At 55.6% G+C, this 16,929-nt stretch overlaps 1 protein-coding gene across 40 annotated transcripts in view; it reads right to left on the reverse strand.

Moving 5' to 3' along the window:
- The window catches only part of SLC38A10 (solute carrier family 38 member 10), a 46,094-nt gene that overhangs the window by 23,574 nt on the left and 5,591 nt on the right, over positions 1-16,929 (reverse strand). For 8 of the 40 annotated variants that reach the window (XM_054256592.2, XM_054256591.2, XM_035302065.3 and 5 more), the window contains exons 2-9: positions 16,632-16,749; positions 11,778-11,823; positions 10,648-10,741; positions 9,394-9,537; positions 8,170-8,294; positions 4,508-4,610; positions 3,792-3,974; positions 698-809 (exon numbers count right to left, since the gene is read on the reverse strand). In XM_054256592.2, the coding sequence (XP_054112567.2) occupies positions 698-809; positions 3,792-3,974; positions 4,508-4,610; positions 8,170-8,294; positions 9,394-9,537; positions 10,648-10,741; positions 11,778-11,823; positions 16,632-16,749 (925 nt within the window). Of the gene's footprint in view, positions 1-697; positions 810-3,791; positions 3,975-4,507; positions 4,611-8,169; positions 8,295-9,393; positions 9,601-10,647; positions 10,822-11,777; positions 12,012-16,631; positions 16,750-16,929 lie in introns of all 40 variants that reach the window. The other 32 variants (XM_078374942.1, XM_078374941.1, XM_078374918.1 and 29 more) reach the window with 9 other exon arrangements.

Raw genomic sequence — 16,929 nt, forward strand, 5'->3', positions numbered from 1 at the left:
GAGCCAAGATCCTGCCACTGCATTCCAGCCTGGGTGACAGAGCGAGACTCCGTTTGGAAAAAAAAAAAAACAGACACTAGGGATTTTCTGCCTATACCAGATGCTGGCTCTGCACGGCACGGTTCCCACGCTGCCTCTCCCACCTGCTGTGCCATGAGTGGCCCTACGCTGGGCAGGACCTATGCTAGGGCGGTTCTAAAAGCCAGGGCCTGGCACATGCTACCAGAGTGCAGCCCCCTGGCAGGAGCCCAGACAGATCACCTCTAGGGATGCTCCCTGGAAAGAGGCGTGCGGGTTCCCCGTGACCTGATAATAATAAGCTCTTCTTTGTCTGCTCGGCAGTGGGTGCATTTGCGTAACATAAACACGTTCAGGGCCTTCAACGCTCCCCTTGGTAAAGCACCAACAACACCAGAAGTCGAGAGTCAACGGCACAGAATGCGCCATTCTATGATGGATCATTGACAAATCAGGCCTGTGTCCTGGCACTGCAGTCCCTCTTTGCCCGGTGTCAATGGGTGTCTGCTGTTCCATCAAGCTGCCAGATTTTATCTCCTCCCCTTATCTGTGGACCAATGACACAGTCTCTAGACACTTTTAGGAGACCGGAGAGGACAGCTCATGACTGTGCAGGTCTTGTTGAACACCGGCGCCCCCAGGTCCCACTGCCCGGCACTGGAGCAGCCCCCAGTCTTACCGTTGGGGATAAGGATGCCACCAACCATGGTCCCAAACACCACAGAGAGGGTAAGTGCTTTAAACCGGAGGGGGGGCATGTAGCCCCCGGCTGCAAACGTGCCATCTTTTTGCTGTATAAAAGAATATAGAAACAAAAAGGCTTTGAAGTGACTGATTTCCTCCACCACTCTCCTGGAAGGCCATGCCCGAAAGAGCTCTGCTGGGCACACCAGGCACATCTCCACGTGAGGCCGGGCGCACACTCAGCTGGCAAGTGAGCCTGACCAGCATAGTCAGATCTGGCTGAGCCACTTGAACAGGAGCCTGCAACAGGGCTTCTCACCCCAGGCACAGGCTGTAAATTTTACAACCTCATTCTGAAATGCGAGTAATGAGTCCTTCCGTTTTCGTTTTTGCTTTTAGAGCGATGCCACAAGAGAGTTTTTTAAGTGCCTGGAAGTATGGAGAGCAGAGTATAGGCTGCACAGCACTGCCCCTGCCAAATGACTCTAGGCCTCCCCTGGCCTGCAGGTCTCAGGGTGCAGGCAGAACCCCCACACGCACACACAGTCACTCACACTCACACATATGCATGGCTGTGTCATCATCATCTCCAGCAGATGTGCAACAAGCAGTGAGCAGTTTCAAGGTCCAGAAAAAGAAGAGGAGAAGGGCATGATGAAGTGTCACCAAATACAAGTGCCTGTTTCGGCTCCAGGGTGCAGCCAGGCCTCTACTGCCCTGCACAGGGAGTATGCGGCAGAGCCAAGGGTAGGTGGCCTCAACCCCACCTGCCCCAGAGCCCCAGGCTGTGGTCTAGTACAGGACGCAGGAGCCAGACTGCCTGTCTCAAATCCTTGCTTTGCCACTCACCAGCCCCAGCTTGGTGCCTTGGACAAGTGACTTGACCTCTGTGCCTCAGTTTCCTCATCTGTCAACAGAAGCATCTCCTCATCCAGTCATGGTAAGGACCAGATGAGTTAACACACAGAACGGGCTGACCATGATGACTATCCCTGGGCTAGGAAACAACTGCAGAACTTTCTAGAACTGCAGTTTCGAAGCATCCCATTTTCAGAATGGACTTTTACACAGGATGGATTTCGGGAGCTGGAGCCAGAATTTCCTATGGGCCTTAGGGCGATAATGTATATACAGGCCAGGGAGGTGAGGGGTTAGGTCCATCACGCAAGAGGAAATTTGCCTATCACACAGACCAGAAAAGGGGAGAGGGGACTTTAGCACGAAGACTGTCGTGAGACAGTTATCCACGAGAGGTCAAAGGTGATGGAGCAGTGTGCCCAGGCCCCCACAAGAGGTGGAGAAGCAAGGGAACAGAGCCCCTGCAGGCTTCTAGGAACCGTGGAGAAACGTTCACAGCACATCGGCCGAAGTCAAGAAAGCAGGTGCAATGGCTGCCGCTGCACCTTGGGGAAAAGAGAAGCCACGAGCGCTGATGGAGGAAACACACGGCCAGGTGCTCACTGGGGTGAAGGGATGTGCGTGAGCTCTCCTACTTGACTCACAATACCTTTCGTGCCACTGTCAACTTTTTAACAAGGTAAAAATGGGTCATGTACAGAAATACAGATGCTGCTCAGGTACAAAACATCAAACAGTGAAAGTTGGCCTGGCCGGAAGAGCAGGGGGACCCCATGGCCAGATGATGGGCTCTGCCCTTGCCTCCTCAATCCTGCCTCACCCGTGCCTAGGTGCCTGAATTCTTCAGAAGAGAGGAGCCCCAGTGCGTGGGGGAGGCGCCCAGTCCTTGGTGCTTGGCCACTGCTCCACTGCTGCAAAGCCAAAGGCACGTGGTTGGAGAAAGTCCGCAGGAGGCAGATGAGTGTCACCAGGCTGTAGTGACCATGCACCTGGCCACATGGAAAGTGAGCCTGTGCTGCTGCTCCCAAGGCTCAGGGAGACCAACCACCCCCACCGTGACTGATGGACTCTCCCCTGGGTCCTCTGAGACCACTCCATCTGCCTTGGCTGAAACAGTTCAAAAGGAACTTGTGCCTCTAGCCACTCGGAGTCCCAGCTGACGGGACAGACCAGGCTCACAGATCTCAGGCTGCGGGACAGAAGAGGATGGGCCACCTGGCAGAGCTCCCGAGAGGAGGCAGGTGGGGAACCTGGATGGGGCAGTGCTCCCCCAATACTGCACCCCATCCTAAGGGTGCAAGACAGCACAGCATGCCTTCCATGGTTAACTCTGCCACAGAGAGAACCAGGACAGCCTCCTGGTTTCCGCCTACAGTTGAAAATTTCTTATCAAGAACTAAGTGCCTGCCTTGCCTACATACGTTAAAGTAAAAAACCCAGCCTCACTTTTTATTTTTCTTTCTTTCTTTTTTAGAGACAGGGACTCGCTTTGTAGCCCAGGCTGGAATATGATGGAGGGTTACAGTGCACTGCAGCCTTGAACTCTTGGTTCAAGTGATCTCCTGCCTCAGCCTCCAAAGTAGCTGGGACTACAGGCATGCACAGCCATCCCTGGCTAATTTTTGTTAATTTTTTGTAGAGATGGGGCAAACGATGTTGCCCAGGCTGGTCTCGAACTCCTGGGCTTAAGCAATCCTCCCACCTCACCCTCCTAAAGTGCTGGGATTACAAGCGTGAGCTACCACACCCAGCCTAGTTTTAAAATTTGTTTAAAGACAAGGTCTTGCTCTGTTGCCTCTGCTGGAGTGTAGTGATGCAATCACACGCAGCCTCAACTTCCTGGACTCATGCGATCCTCTCACCTCAGCCTCCCTCTCACCTCAGCCTCCCGAGGAGCTGGGACCAAAGGCACCACCACTATGGCCTGCATCAAACTCAGCCTCTCTTATGATTCAAAAACCTTTCGTTACATTGTTAAATTTTTTCAAAGTTACACAAAAGTAATGAGAACTGTGCAGTGAACTCCAAGTGCGAATCTCCAGACTCGCCATTATCAGCTCCTGCCCATCAATCTGGTTCCTGCAGGCACCCCCAACTTCCACCCTCGCAGGACTCCTCTGAAGCAAATCCCCACTTTCCTGCTCTGTCTCTAGTTCGGGACAGCTGGGATCTCATGGGAAGCGAGCTTGGCCTGTGCTATCGCAATTGGGAGAGAGCGCTGGGAGTCTCACCTGTTGCTCACACAGCAGCGTGCTCAGCGCCTGCCGGCATGGCAGGATCATCATGGGGAAGCCCACAGCCACTGACATCATGAAGCCCAAACGGAGCATCTCCGTCACCAGGTTGGAGGGGAAGTGCATCAGCACATTGCCGGCTGTGGCCTCGGTGAAGCTGACGTAACCGAAAAATCCCACCTGTTGGAGGAAGAGAAAGGGTAGCGTGGCAGACAGACTTCCCAGTCTGTGTGGACCCTGTCACAGTGGACAGAACATACGCCCTGCCCCCAAGAATGGCCTTCAATCCACTTCACAGTGAAGCTCTGTAAGAGACGGCCTTCCAGGGGCCAAGCACCATTCAGCCTCCTTCTTAAAGTCTCCACTTTCTGTAGGAAACATGCCATTTCTATAGAGAATTAACAGAGGTCTAGAGAGACAGTGAGAGTGGCTGGGATGAAGCATTCTGGGAGCAGCCCTGGTGCTAGGCTCCTCAGGGCAGGAGAGTTTCCTGGCCCAGGGTGGACCCGGGCCTATAGGGCTGGTCCTGGAATGATGGAAGCTGATGGAGCTGTCCCAGGTCCCCACACAGCCTCCAGACACTGGGATGAGAACAGAGAGAAGGAGCTGGCAGCACACAGGGCCAGGGGCATGCCTGAGGCAGTCCCACAGGGCAGCACGGCACATCACACTGGCATGACACAGGTGTGGAGAGGGCGTGGTGAGGCTCTTACCATGACGTAGAAGGTGGTGACCACGTTGAGGGAGGAGGCAAATATGGAGCTCATGGTTTTCACCGATGGCTCATCCAGGCTGTCGTAGGTGGGCAGCACCTGGCTATATAAAAACAGGTCATTTTACAGTGGACCCGAGAGAAGCACGCATTCCCCAGAGGCCCCAGGTCCCCAGGACCTGCCAGGAGCCTCTGTCCTTCCTTCACGCAACATTCCGCAAACACTGAGTCCTGGCGCTCAGGCCAGGATGTCGTGTTGCTGAGGACAGAAGCACTGCAGTGGCCCCCACGCAGAACACCCCCAGAGCATGCGCCATCCACGCAGGACACCGCCAGAGCATGCGCCGTCCACGCAGGATACCCCCAGAGCGTGCGCCGTCCACGCAGGACACCCCCAGAGCGTGTGCCGTCCACCAGGACACCCCTAGAGCGTGTGCTGTCCACGCAGGGCACCCCCAGAGCATGTGTTGTCCACTCAGGACACCCCCAGAGCATGTGACCTGCGAACATTCCTGCAGGCTCCAAGACACCAGGCTGCTGCTCCACGCCAGCAAGGGGGCACTGACAGTCAACGCAGCTAGTTTACAGGGGAAGCAGCGGGAGGAAACTGTTAAGAGAATCGCTGTCAGGAGTTAAAGTTAAACAAACACACCATGGCCCAGGCGGCCGGCCCATCTCAGCGCCTCTGCACAGGCGGGATCAGAGTCGGGCATGGATAAGGAGATGGCCCAGGGCTTGCTTCCCGCTGCAGCCACTCACTTGTGTGATGAGAAGACTGGCTTCGGTCCGACAGCCTGCTGCCAGGAGCATGGTGCTGCTGGGGATGGGAGAGACCCAAGCCACTGGCCAAGCCAGGACGTAACAGCCCTGCACAGGCACAGACCCAACCAACAGATGTGCATGGGGACCTGGGCCCCTGGAGAGGGGTGGGCGAGATGGGAGAGGCTGGGGCCACGGACTATCCGTGTGCAGCCGAGGAGGACGGAGCTGGGCCAGGCAGTTCACCCCAGAGCACAGGTGAGAGCCACTCTGCCAGAAACTAAACAAAGACGTTGGAGTGGGGCATCCAGGGGGCCGCTCCGAGGGTATTCGGTGGCCGTGGCCATGGCCGTCCTGGGGCAGGGGCTCAAGGACACAAAAGAAGCTGGGTGGGCCAGGGGAAGGGCAGAAAGCCAGCAGCCAGTAAATGGATCAGCACAGCAGCTGGCGGAGCCAAATCACTTTCACCTTGAAGAAAGTGAAAGAAAAACAAGACGTCCTGACTTTGTTAAAAAACAAACCAGTCCAGGCACAGTGGCCGATGCCTGAATAGCAGTACTTTGGGAGGCTGAGGCAGGAGGATCACTGGAGCCCAGGATGTTGAGGCTGCAGTGGGCCGTGATCGTATCACTGCACTTAAGCTTAGGTGACGGAGCTAGACCCCATCTCCAACAAAAAGAAAAGGTACCCAGCAGACTGACAAGGCCAAGTGAGAAGGCCCTGCCAGCAACTGTCGGTGTCCTGTTGCCCGGTCCTAGTGCACCGTCCCATCAGGCTGCCCTCGGCATGAAGTGCCATCAGCAGCACTCAGGGGACTCTGCAGGAGTCCAACACTTGTGCACACAGCCCCAGGAGGCTGGCTGAGAAGCAGGAAAATACCTGAGAGGTCTCCATGGCCCCAGACCCACAGCTCCAAGAGAAGGCCATGTTGCAGCATGAACTTCCCGGTGCTAAACTATCCTCTAGCCCGAGCTGAGTCCACAAAGAGGGTCTCGGCTTTCGGACACCAGCACTGGAGAACCATGACACACGCTTCCCCCCAGGCCCAAACAAACACTGCCAGGAGTGACCCCCCAAGGAAGCCATGGATACTGTGGGAAGGGATGTCCCAGGCACGTGGCATGGCCAGGGTGGAAGGCCCAGCCCCAGGCTTCTCTCCAATCCTGACCACCTACCCCAGGGACCCCCAGGATCATCCCTGGAAAGAAACAAGGTAGAAGCCACCAAACCTCCTGGTCACCTGCAAAGGAGCTTGACAGATGGGGGAGGTGCTGAGCACCGGCCCGTGGCCCACAGAGCATCCCTGGCCCGTCCACCTTGTGAGGCAGCCTCTGAGGCTCAGGGCCTTTCAGAGTCAGTGTAGCCATCTGTGTGCAGTTCTCGGGAGTGTGCCCCTCTGCCCCATGGTGAGGATGGGGACCCTGGTCTCCAGACAGACCCTGCCCTCCAGGGCCTCCTGGGCTCAGTCCTGCTGCAGCCACTTCTCTGGGCCTAGAACAACCATTCTGCATAACCAGGTGTACATTTACCAGAAAGGACCAGATAGTGAAGGCACAGAAGAGGCCTGGCCCCAGCTGGCATCCAGACCAATCACACAGGTGGGGGCATGGCCGGCCACCCCAGCAGACAGGCACTCTGGTGCAGTGACGCTGTGGGAGGGAATAGCTGTCTGCTCTCAGCAAACATTCCTGGGTTCAGGGATGGGGAGGTCAATGCAGCAGACACCACAGGGAGGGGCATCCCTGTTCCGGAGAACGTGGGGTGAATCCGTGGATCTGCATGCCCTGGGGGAGGGCAGAAGGAAACCTGCACTTGGCGGGGCGTCCCTGCTCCAGAGAACATGGGGTGAATCCGTGGATCTGCACGCCCTGGGGGAGGGCAGAAGGAAACCTGAATTTAGCAGGTCGCACACTCCAGTGCTTCAGAACCCAGCACCTGACTCCGGAAGCAAACCCAACCGATACGCACTGGCTACTATGTGGTTACCACCAAAAAACCAGCTGCAGATGTATTTCTACAAATGCAAACAAGCAGACACAAAGGGCAACTGGTAACTAGGTACATGGTGGAAGAATGCAGCTTCTGTCACTGATCATAATGGTTATTAAACAGTAAGACTGGGGTGCGTTCTGGTGGAGACAGAGCTGCCAAGAGAGATGCTAAGTGGGAAATGACGATTTGGATCTCGCGTGTGGGTGTAAACACAGCAGTATGAACAAATTTCATCTGTCACATTAGTTTACGATTGGCTCAGTGCATGCCCACTAACACGACAGGGCCGCTCTGCCAGCCCCCCGCACACTGATGATCTTTTCCCGTCCGCGCCGGATTTACGCCTCTCTTTTCAGCCGGTTATCATGTTCCAACCGGGCATGAATCACCCACTCTTGTCATTTCGGTGGAGAAGGTAATGCTGCTGGAATTATGGGAGAGCCCGATCTGCATTTACAGAGCACTGTGTGCCAGAGAAGCAGGCTCACGCACACATGCAGCCTCCCAATGCATCCAGCAGCCGTCTGAAGTCAATGTTTGTGCAATTTCCTTTTAAATATTCTCAGAACAGCTCAATCCTGGCACAACGCTTGGGACTGTGCCATCAGATGGCAGGGCTGTTGCTGTATCCCCCACAGCCAACGTTCTGCTTGTGGGGATCTGGCAAACCAGGGACTCCCACCAGCTAGCCCCCAACACATCCCAGGAAGGAAGCCGGTTTACCTCCCGATTAAAATATAACCATCTCCCCAAACCTGGAGGGGGAAAGGTCATTGCTGAGCAAGACAACACTTCAGCAGCCAGCAAAGAGCCATCACAGGAAATGAAAAAGACAGAGGGTCCCGTCTCCCAGCAGCTTGCCCTCCACCCAACAAAACCCACCTCCAGCAGGGGCCACAGCGGGACACTTACGACTGGCAGGCAAAGGACATGCCGAAGATGGGGATGCAGCGGAAGACGCCCTCCCAGCGGACATAGCTGACCCGCCGCAGCCACTGCCCGCTGAAGAGGCCATGCTTGAGAGAGGAGAGCACAATCTGCAGGGGAGCGGGGAGAGAGCACAGGGCAGGTCAGAATGCAGGTGGGACTCAGCATCCTGCTGGGAAGGAGTAGGAGAGTTCAGCTCTTCCCACCCACAACCCAGCCCCCGCCACCCTGTGCTGCCAGCTGGAGGCAGTGAGACCTCGAGCATTTCTGAATTCCTGCCCCTGCCTCAGAGCACCCTGGTTTATCCTTCAGTTAGCAGAACAGTTGATCTGACAAGGGGGCAGCTTAGCACAGATGGAGGGAGACCACTGAGCGCACACGGCCCCAGTTTCCGTCAGTTACAGAGGGTGGTTTCCCACACGCCCAGGTCCCTCTCCATCCTGTACTGTGCCAGACACGGACGTCTTCCAAAAGACTGGCCCACCAAGGACACGGCTATCTCGAGTAAGGAGGTGCTGCCACTGGGCTAGGCCTCGCTGGGAGAGCTGAGGAGCACTGGAGACCCTGGCTTCAGTGACCACCTGCCCTCGTCCAGGTGCAAACCCGCTGCAAACCCAGGTTCTGGGTGTAAACCCAGTGCAAACTCAGGTTCCAGCCACTCCAGAAGGGTCCTTTCTGACCTTGCCAGGGAATTGGCAGGTCCCAGGAGCTCGGGTCCTGGGGCTCCTATGGGCAGGTCCCAGGCAGAGAATGGATGATGCACTGGGGGCTCTGGGAAGTTTTCTGTTCACAGCTGGCTTCTGGTCCATCCTGTTATCAATTCTCATTTAGAAAAGCAATGGTTTGCCACCTTGCATTGCAACACTGGCACTGTGAGCCTTGGTCATCTCAGACATCTCTACCTACCTACCTCAGACATCTCTACACAAAGCAAGTGGGCTTGGTGTTCCCTTCTCCTTGTGTGGATGACGTGAAACCAGCTTCACAGCCACCCTGCCCTGAGCCTCAGACTCTCCTGCCAGCCATCCGTATCTGGGTCCACCCAGCCCCGTCTGCCCCGTGGTGCCCAGTGGCCTTGAGATGAATGGCACCTCATGGCATATCCTGCTCATTCCAACACATTCCCAGGAGCAGCCACTCCAGACCTGGGCACAGCCCTGCTGCTAGGAGCAGCTTTTCAGTGGGCGCCCACGAGCACTGCAGACTCACCACGAACATGAACACAGTGTAGAAGAGGAGGGCCATGGCGCTGAAGGACTGGATGGAGGCCATCATGTTCCGCTGCAGGCTGAGTGGGAGCACGATGCACAGCGACACCGCAAACAGCAAGAACGTGCGGAAGGTGCCGCCCACCTGTGGGGAGCCGGGAGGGGCCTTGGCCAAGGTCCGGGCCTGCTCACCACACGGCTCTCTGCACTGCCAGGGAGTGGAGTGCCCTGAGCTCAAAAGCCAACGGCATCCGGATAAATGATGCCGGCGGGCCGAGGCTGGCACGCTCACCAGGAAGCTGCTCTCACAGCCGCCATGCTGTGCAACCTTGGACACTGAGCATTTCCCTTCCCTAGAGCCCAGCCCAGCCCAGAGCAAGACCAGCCAGAGCAGAGGACAGTAGCCCCGTAACTCGGGAGGCAACACTACCGTAACACAGCAGCTGCGGGTCAGAGTCAGCGGCCCTGGGCGGTGGGTGGAAAAGGTACAGAGTGCTGTATGGACAGGGCAGGCCTGAAGCTCTACTGAGGTCAAGGCGAAGCACAGAAAATGGGAGGTCCAACAGGGAGACTCTCAGAAGAAGACAAGGGGGCCTGGCTCCCTGGACGCTTCTTGGAATGTTCTATGACGCGGAGCAGATCCACTCCTGGAGAGGACACCCCTGCCTCGGCTGTGGCCTTTGAAAGCCTTTCTACACCATTAGCACCCTAACTGCCACGATGCCCGCTCACCTAGCAAGGGGCTCTGCTTCCCGGCAGGGAGGGACAGGTGTGTCTCTCCCTGTCCATCGGGTGGCCTCTCCATGGCGGGGGAAAAGCATGGAGGAGGCCACACTAAGGTCCCCGCAAGAAGTGCTGAATCCACAGCCCCCAGCAGCAGAGCCTCTGGATCCACCCAGCAGCCTGGGTGACCACAGAAGCCAGGGATGCACAAGGGCCTAGCCACCTCTGCCCTCCAATGGGCAGCCTGGGCTGGCACAGACTTGCTCTGCAAGGTGCCAGGGTCTGAGGCTCCCCCACCCAGCCCTCATCCACATAGTGTCAGACTCTGCCTGGCTGGCTTCCTCCCCCAAACCTCTCACAGTTGTGACCCCAGCAAAGCCCCCACACTCCCCCAAGACCCTGGACTGAGGGTGGGCTTGACAGAAGCTTCTCCCGACCAGCGCCCTGGTCTCGGTCCCTGGCAAGATCCCACGGAGGACCTCAGAAAAGCCGTCAGCATCTCAACAACCCAGAACCCTGAACACATCCTTACCTGAAACCCAAACAGCCGGGCGAAGAAGTTGGCCCCCAAATCGCCGATGACGACGTAGAAGGCAACACAGGTGCCCAGCATCAGCCCAATCATGCTGCAGGGCAGAGGGCGCAGGAAATGCCATCAGGGAGAGCTGGCATAGCACCTGCGCTGCTGCCCAGGCCCAGCCCAAGGCTGGAATGAATGACAGATATGATTTCAGACAAGCCACGGTTCACAGGGCATGGGCAGGTTCTGTGGTACTCACTATGTCCCTTGGAATGCACACTGAACAACACTCAACTTTTCTCGATGTGGTATTATACTCATCCCTCCATGGAGGCTCTAAATGTTCTTTAAGGTGTTCCAAAAATGCCCCATGATGGGCCGTGCGCAGTGGCCTCATGAGTGTAATCTCAGCACTTTGGGAGGGCAAGGCAGGCAGATCACCTGAGGTCAGGAGTTCAAAACCACACTGGCCAACGTGGCCAAACCCCGACTCTACTAAAAATACAAAATTTAGCCAGGCGTGGTGCCAGACACCTGTAATCTCAGCTACTTGGGAGAGGCTGAGGCATGAGAATCACTTGAACCTAGGAGGTTGCAGTGAACCAAGATCACGCCACTGCACTCGAGCCTGGGCAACAAAAGCAAAATGCCATCTCAAAAAAAAAAAAAAAAAAGCCCTACGATGTTAGTCAAGTTAAAAGAGCAATCAACTGCTTTCAAAAACAGCTCTTTTGAGTTTACAATTTCCTAATCTAGAAGCTTAGAAGTGTAATCTCTCAGCAATTTTCTGATCTCATAAATTTTTTCATCTCATGAAATTTTACTCCAAAGGAAGAAAAGTATGATATTTGCGATGGAACACCACCTTTATGCAGCAGTGTTGGGGGCAGGGGCAGCGTATAGAACTCTGTGGAGAGATTAACTACAGTGAGGGAGGCCTATTTTCCATGTTCTTGGAGTTTTCCATATCTAAATTTTTCTTGCAACACTGAAAGGTACCTTAAATTGGAATTTTGTGTATTTAGTGACTCTTGAGAAACCTAAGTTATAGGTGAATCCGGGAATGAAAGTCTCGCTCCCGCGGGGAGGGTTCCCGGTGTCTGGGCAAGGGGGAGGGAGGAGTGCAGCAGGGCTGGGTTTACCTGGTCTCCACCAGCATCTTGCCTGCTGTTCCGTAGGCATGGAATGCTAGTGCAAAAGAAAAGAGAAGGAACACTCAATCCAACAGCGTGAGAAGCACATCCAGAAGAAAGGTACTGAGCAAAGTCGTCAAGGGCAATTTCACAGAAACCCACGGGTGTAGATTCTCCGGACATGGGGGCTATTTCAAATCCCAGCCCCCAGGCTATTTTTGGATCTACGATCTGCAAATGAAACTGCAAGAAACAAAGACAGAGTGAGAGAAGGACAGGAGGGAGGTTCTTCTTCACTCAGTGAGAGAAGGGCAGGAGGGAGGTTCTTCTTCACTCAGTGAGAGAAGGGCAGGAGGGAGGTTCTTCTTCACTCAGTGAGAGAAGGGCAGGAGGGAGGTTCTTCTTCACTCAGTGAGAGAAGGGCAGGAGGGAGGTTCTTCTTCACTCAGTGAGAGAAGGGCAGGAGGGAGGTTCTTCTTCACTCAGTGAGAGAAGGGCAGGAGGGAGGTTCTTCTTCACTCAGTGAGAGAAGGACAGGAGGGAGGTTCTTCTTCACTCAGTCTGATTTTTTAAAAGACAGAGACAAGTCCCTGCAATGCACTGTCCTCCCCACCAGTGACCACTGGGGGCCCACTGGAAAGAGCACGCCACAGCCCGGCATGGCTGAACCCCATGGTGTTGCCGGAGCTTGCAGGTGCCCAGAGGGTTCGGTGCCAGCCCAGGTGCCCGAGCACCACAGCCTGTACCAAAGGGACTATGAGGGAGGGCTTTCATTTTCACCCTTTGGTTGTGATTTACAGAGAAAACAGAGCACCCTTCCAAGTGTGTGTCTCAGGAAGGGAGAGGACGAGAGCCCTGGGCTTATGGGGCCCACGTGGACAGCCAGAAGCCTTGCTGATGAGGAGCACGCATCCCTGACGGGTGTCCGACCACAGGAGGAGCCTCCCTGACAATGGGATTCTCTGCAGCAGATGAGAAACAGCGCTCAATCAGCAGGGTCCCTCTCAGGCCCTGAGCAGTGATTTGGTAAGCCCCATGCTTCCCCCACAGCCCGGCTGGATGAGGGCAAAAGAAAGTCCGGCTCTAAGGCACTCCCAGAGACAGGTGCATGTGGCAGGATGGCCCCGCCCCATTGGCAGTGCCAGCTTCCTGCCCCCGCTTTCCTCCCTCATACGGGCTGCGTGCCTCTGACTACCTTTGGAAAGCAGGAAACACACAGGCCAGTTGGTATGAATGAGCCCAAAAAACATTCCTTGTTACTTTAAATTACTTAGGAATAAGCTCAGCGTGACCAAACACCAGAGCCCGGGAGCAGCAGAGACCCCCATCCCCAGGGCCCACCTTGGCCCTTCCTGGATCTGTGGCTCAAAAAAGGAGCCTGGTACCCCTCAAGTTCATCCCACAACACGGACACCCAAGCGGGGCCCCAGAAGCAGACCTCAGGCTGCGGAGAACTTCAAACACTAAGAACTCCAGAAGGCCCCTCGGCAGTCCACAGCCCAGGCCCTGCTGTCACCAGAGAATGCCCCCCGAACCCTCGGCGACCCCGCCCTCCAAATGTGGAGGTGCTCCTGGCCATAACGTGCCTTTTTATTCTCCAAAAGGAAGATAAGTCTACAGCATATTGCCCATGAAGGTTCCAGAACGTGCCTGCCGCTGGCAGGGAAAATGGAAGGCCGTCTTGAAGTCAGGGCCATACTCTCTTCTGGTTCCCAGGGCAATGTTCTGAGAGCATGCCATGCTGAGACATGGCCCCGTGCGCCTTCTTTTCCCCACCTGGGCCAAACTCACACCCACCATTCCCAGTGTCAATCCCTCGGCAACTTCTCCTCCCCAGCTTCAAACACCAGGCCCAGTCAGACTGACCCCACTCCTTCGCATCCTGCCTTGCCTGGCACAACGAAAGGGAGGAAGAAGCTGAAGCGCCCAGCAAGGCCCCAGGGACCCGATCCTCCCCCAAGTGTGGACTCACAGTGCCGGCCAGCCCCTGCTAGGGTGGAGGCGTCTATGAGCAGCGAGCTGAAGGCACAGCCTCCATGCAGGTGGTACCCTGACCAGACCCCACCAGATCTCCCCCAGAGCCAGCCCAGGAGCCACAGAAGCTTGGACCACTTGAGGATGGGACGTTTGCAGCACCCGTGACACCACTGCTCACAACTGAGAATTCAGAGGCCATGTAGGGGCCACACGGTCACTGCTGCTGGGGGAGGCAGCTTCTAGGCCACGCATGCCGGGGTCCAGGTCACAACTCTCAACAGGGTAGGGTCTGGGGCTCAGAACAGCTTCACCAGGGCCACGACAGCTAAAGGAAGTTGAATGACTGATGTATCTGTGTATCTTCTGAAGAGGGAATTTAGGGAAGTCCATGTCCATGGAAGACACACAGGGCAAGGAAGCAGCAAGTGAGAAACTGCTGAAAACAACAAAGAAATATACCAATAACAACAAAAAACTACCCCTCTCCAGGCTGGCCAAGTCCATCCTCCATGGCACCGGAGGAGAGCGGTGAGGGGTAGGTGATCAGCGGCCACCTCCCTGGGCTAACCATCTGAGGAACCATCACACCACAAAGCCACACCTCCTCAAGACTGGCCTCGCCTCAGCTCCGGGAGGGTCTCTTCTTACCCTCCCCAGGGACACCTCTCCCAGCGCAGGTCTCCCCACTTCCCAGATGAGCCAGGACAGACGACGGCTGACACAGAGCAGCTGAGCTTGGCCCAGGGGCGTCTGTCCGGAGCTCAGAAAGCGGACCATTGCATTTGGTGTCGAAGGCATAACCTGAGACCCAGGTGGTGTTCTAGAGTCTTGTTTCTGGCAGGCGGAAGTGGACTGCGGTCACCCCATGCAGTTCCAGCCGGGAAGCTCAGGTAGGAGCGCCAGGGAGCACAGAAGAGCGTCTATCCAGCAATTTCCTTCCAATCTTTCACATGCAGCCAAACTGGTTTGACTCTTCAGGGACTTTCGATGAATGATCAGACAGCTGACTGTCAAAAACGGGGGCCTCCGCAGCCGTGGGTCACCCGTCTTCTCCAGGACATAACCAAGTACTGGAGTTGGGGTCTCTGCTACAGAAGCCCCATAGAGACATCACTGGGGAGAAAAGGGTGCCCTGCAGGCCACGGCTCAGACCCAGGAAGGGCCCTAGGCACTTGGCCTCCTGGCTTTGGTAGGCATGTTTAATCCCAAGCTAAATTAGGCCATCTCACTGCAGATCAAATTGAACGGTGAACTTCACTTCCTCAAATGATGACAAGAAAAGACACTGCCAGCGCCGTTCTCATCAGGAACGGAAGAGAAGGAAAGGATCTCTCCAGTCCTGAGGGCAGAAACGAACGCAGGACTCTCTGTGGCAACATGAAGGGGACCAGGAGGAAGTGGAGACCAGGAGGCCAGGACCCACGCGGGAACCGTGCAAGTGTTGTTACTTTTTAGGCCCCCTGGACCACTAAACACCATTTCCTCTCACCCCCACCTCCTCACTCTGCTATGGGAGCTGTGAGCCTGGGGTCAGAATGACCTTCTGCAGGGAGGATCCAGTGTCCCAGCCACACACTGGCTGGAGGGTCCAGAGCCTTCATCACAAGGCCAGGAATTTTCACCGGAACCCACAGGGCCACCTCCTAAGAACATGGATGCTGGAATTTCAACACCCATGCTGGACTCCCCCAGAATGGAATGTGAAGCCGAGAGGCGCTGAGCCTGTAGCTGACAGGAAACAGCCGGGCCAGACAGCCTGTGGGCAGACGGGAAGGTGAGGGATGGCGCCCTTGAAGACAAACAACGTAGAAAATGTTCCACAGTGAAGTGAAGCAGAAGGGGTGGCCTTCTCTCCTGGCTGAAACAGCCTCAAAGCAAGAAAGAACTAAAGGAAACAAAAGTGCACCAACAGCATCAGGAGAAGGACAAAGACCCTGGGAGAGGAGCCTGAGTCTCAGCCACAGCCTGGGCCTGGGGAGCCTCCTCCATGGGATTCCGAGTGGGGAGAACAGCCAGGCTCACTGCAGGGAGCTCCAGGAGAAGGCATCTGGTGTCCAGGAGAGACACAGAGTGAGCAGGTCTGCCCCAGGGCTGCAAGGACGGCTGCCTTGGCCTAAGTTTAGAAGAGGAAGGTTGCGTGGACCTGCATGGGAGTGGACAGGCGCACAGGGCGACAGGGAAGCCTGGAGCCTCATATCCTTCTGTGTCACTCCAATTATGAAGCATGTGATCATGGGAACAGGTTTTTTGTTTTGTTTGTTTTGTTTTGAGACAGTCTTACTCTGTTGCCCAGGCTGAAGTGCAATGGTGTGATCTTGACTCACTGCAACCTCCACCTCCCGGGTTCAAGAGATTCTCCTGACTCAGCCTCCTGAGTAGATGGGATTACAGGTGGCTGCCACCACACCCGGCTAATTTTTGCATTTTAAGTAGAGATGAGGTTTCACCATGTTGTCCACGGTGGTCTCGAACTCCTGACCTCAAATGATCTACCTGCCTCAGCCTCCCAAAGTGCTGGCATTACAGGCATGAGCAACCACTCCCAGCACTTTTTTAAATAACGGCATTACTTTTTTTTAATTTTTAATTTTTTTTGAGACAGGGTCTCACTATTTCACCCAGGCTGGAGTACAGTGGCATGATCACAGCTCACTGCCACCTCAGACTCTCAGGCTCGGGGGATCCTCCCACCTCAGCCTCCCAAATAGTAGCTGGGAGGACAGGCACATACAACCATGCCCAGCTAATTTTTCTGTAGCATTACATTTTAAATAAGAGAAAAAACCCTGCTATTGAAGGAACTCTTGAAGAATAGAGAAATAAATAAATAAAAGGCATAAGACCCCTGCCCCAGGTCCAGAGCCACTTGGTCAAGAGGGTGCTCACCCAGGCCGGCATAGGTCCTCCGTTTGCTCAGGCTGGCCGACTTCACCAAGAACATGCACGACCGGTGCGTCATCCAGGAGCAGAAGAGCAGGAGCAGTGCCCCCAGGACAATGCCACACTAGAGGGTGGAGACAGGAACAGGTGTCGACGGCGGCAAGCGCTCCCCAGAGGTCCTCGCCCACACACTAGTCACAAGCACCCCCTTCCCCCAGGCCCCACTCCATCCCAGTCTCCCTCCTAGGGTGACCCTTCCTAGCACTGAAAGGGCCATTTCCTTGGTGTGCCGGCTGTGCCTGCC

Source organism: Callithrix jacchus, chromosome 5 (assembly GCF_049354715.1).
Source record: "Callithrix jacchus isolate 240 chromosome 5, calJac240_pri, whole genome shotgun sequence".
NCBI lineage: Eukaryota > Metazoa > Chordata > Mammalia > Primates > Cebidae > Callithrix > Callithrix jacchus.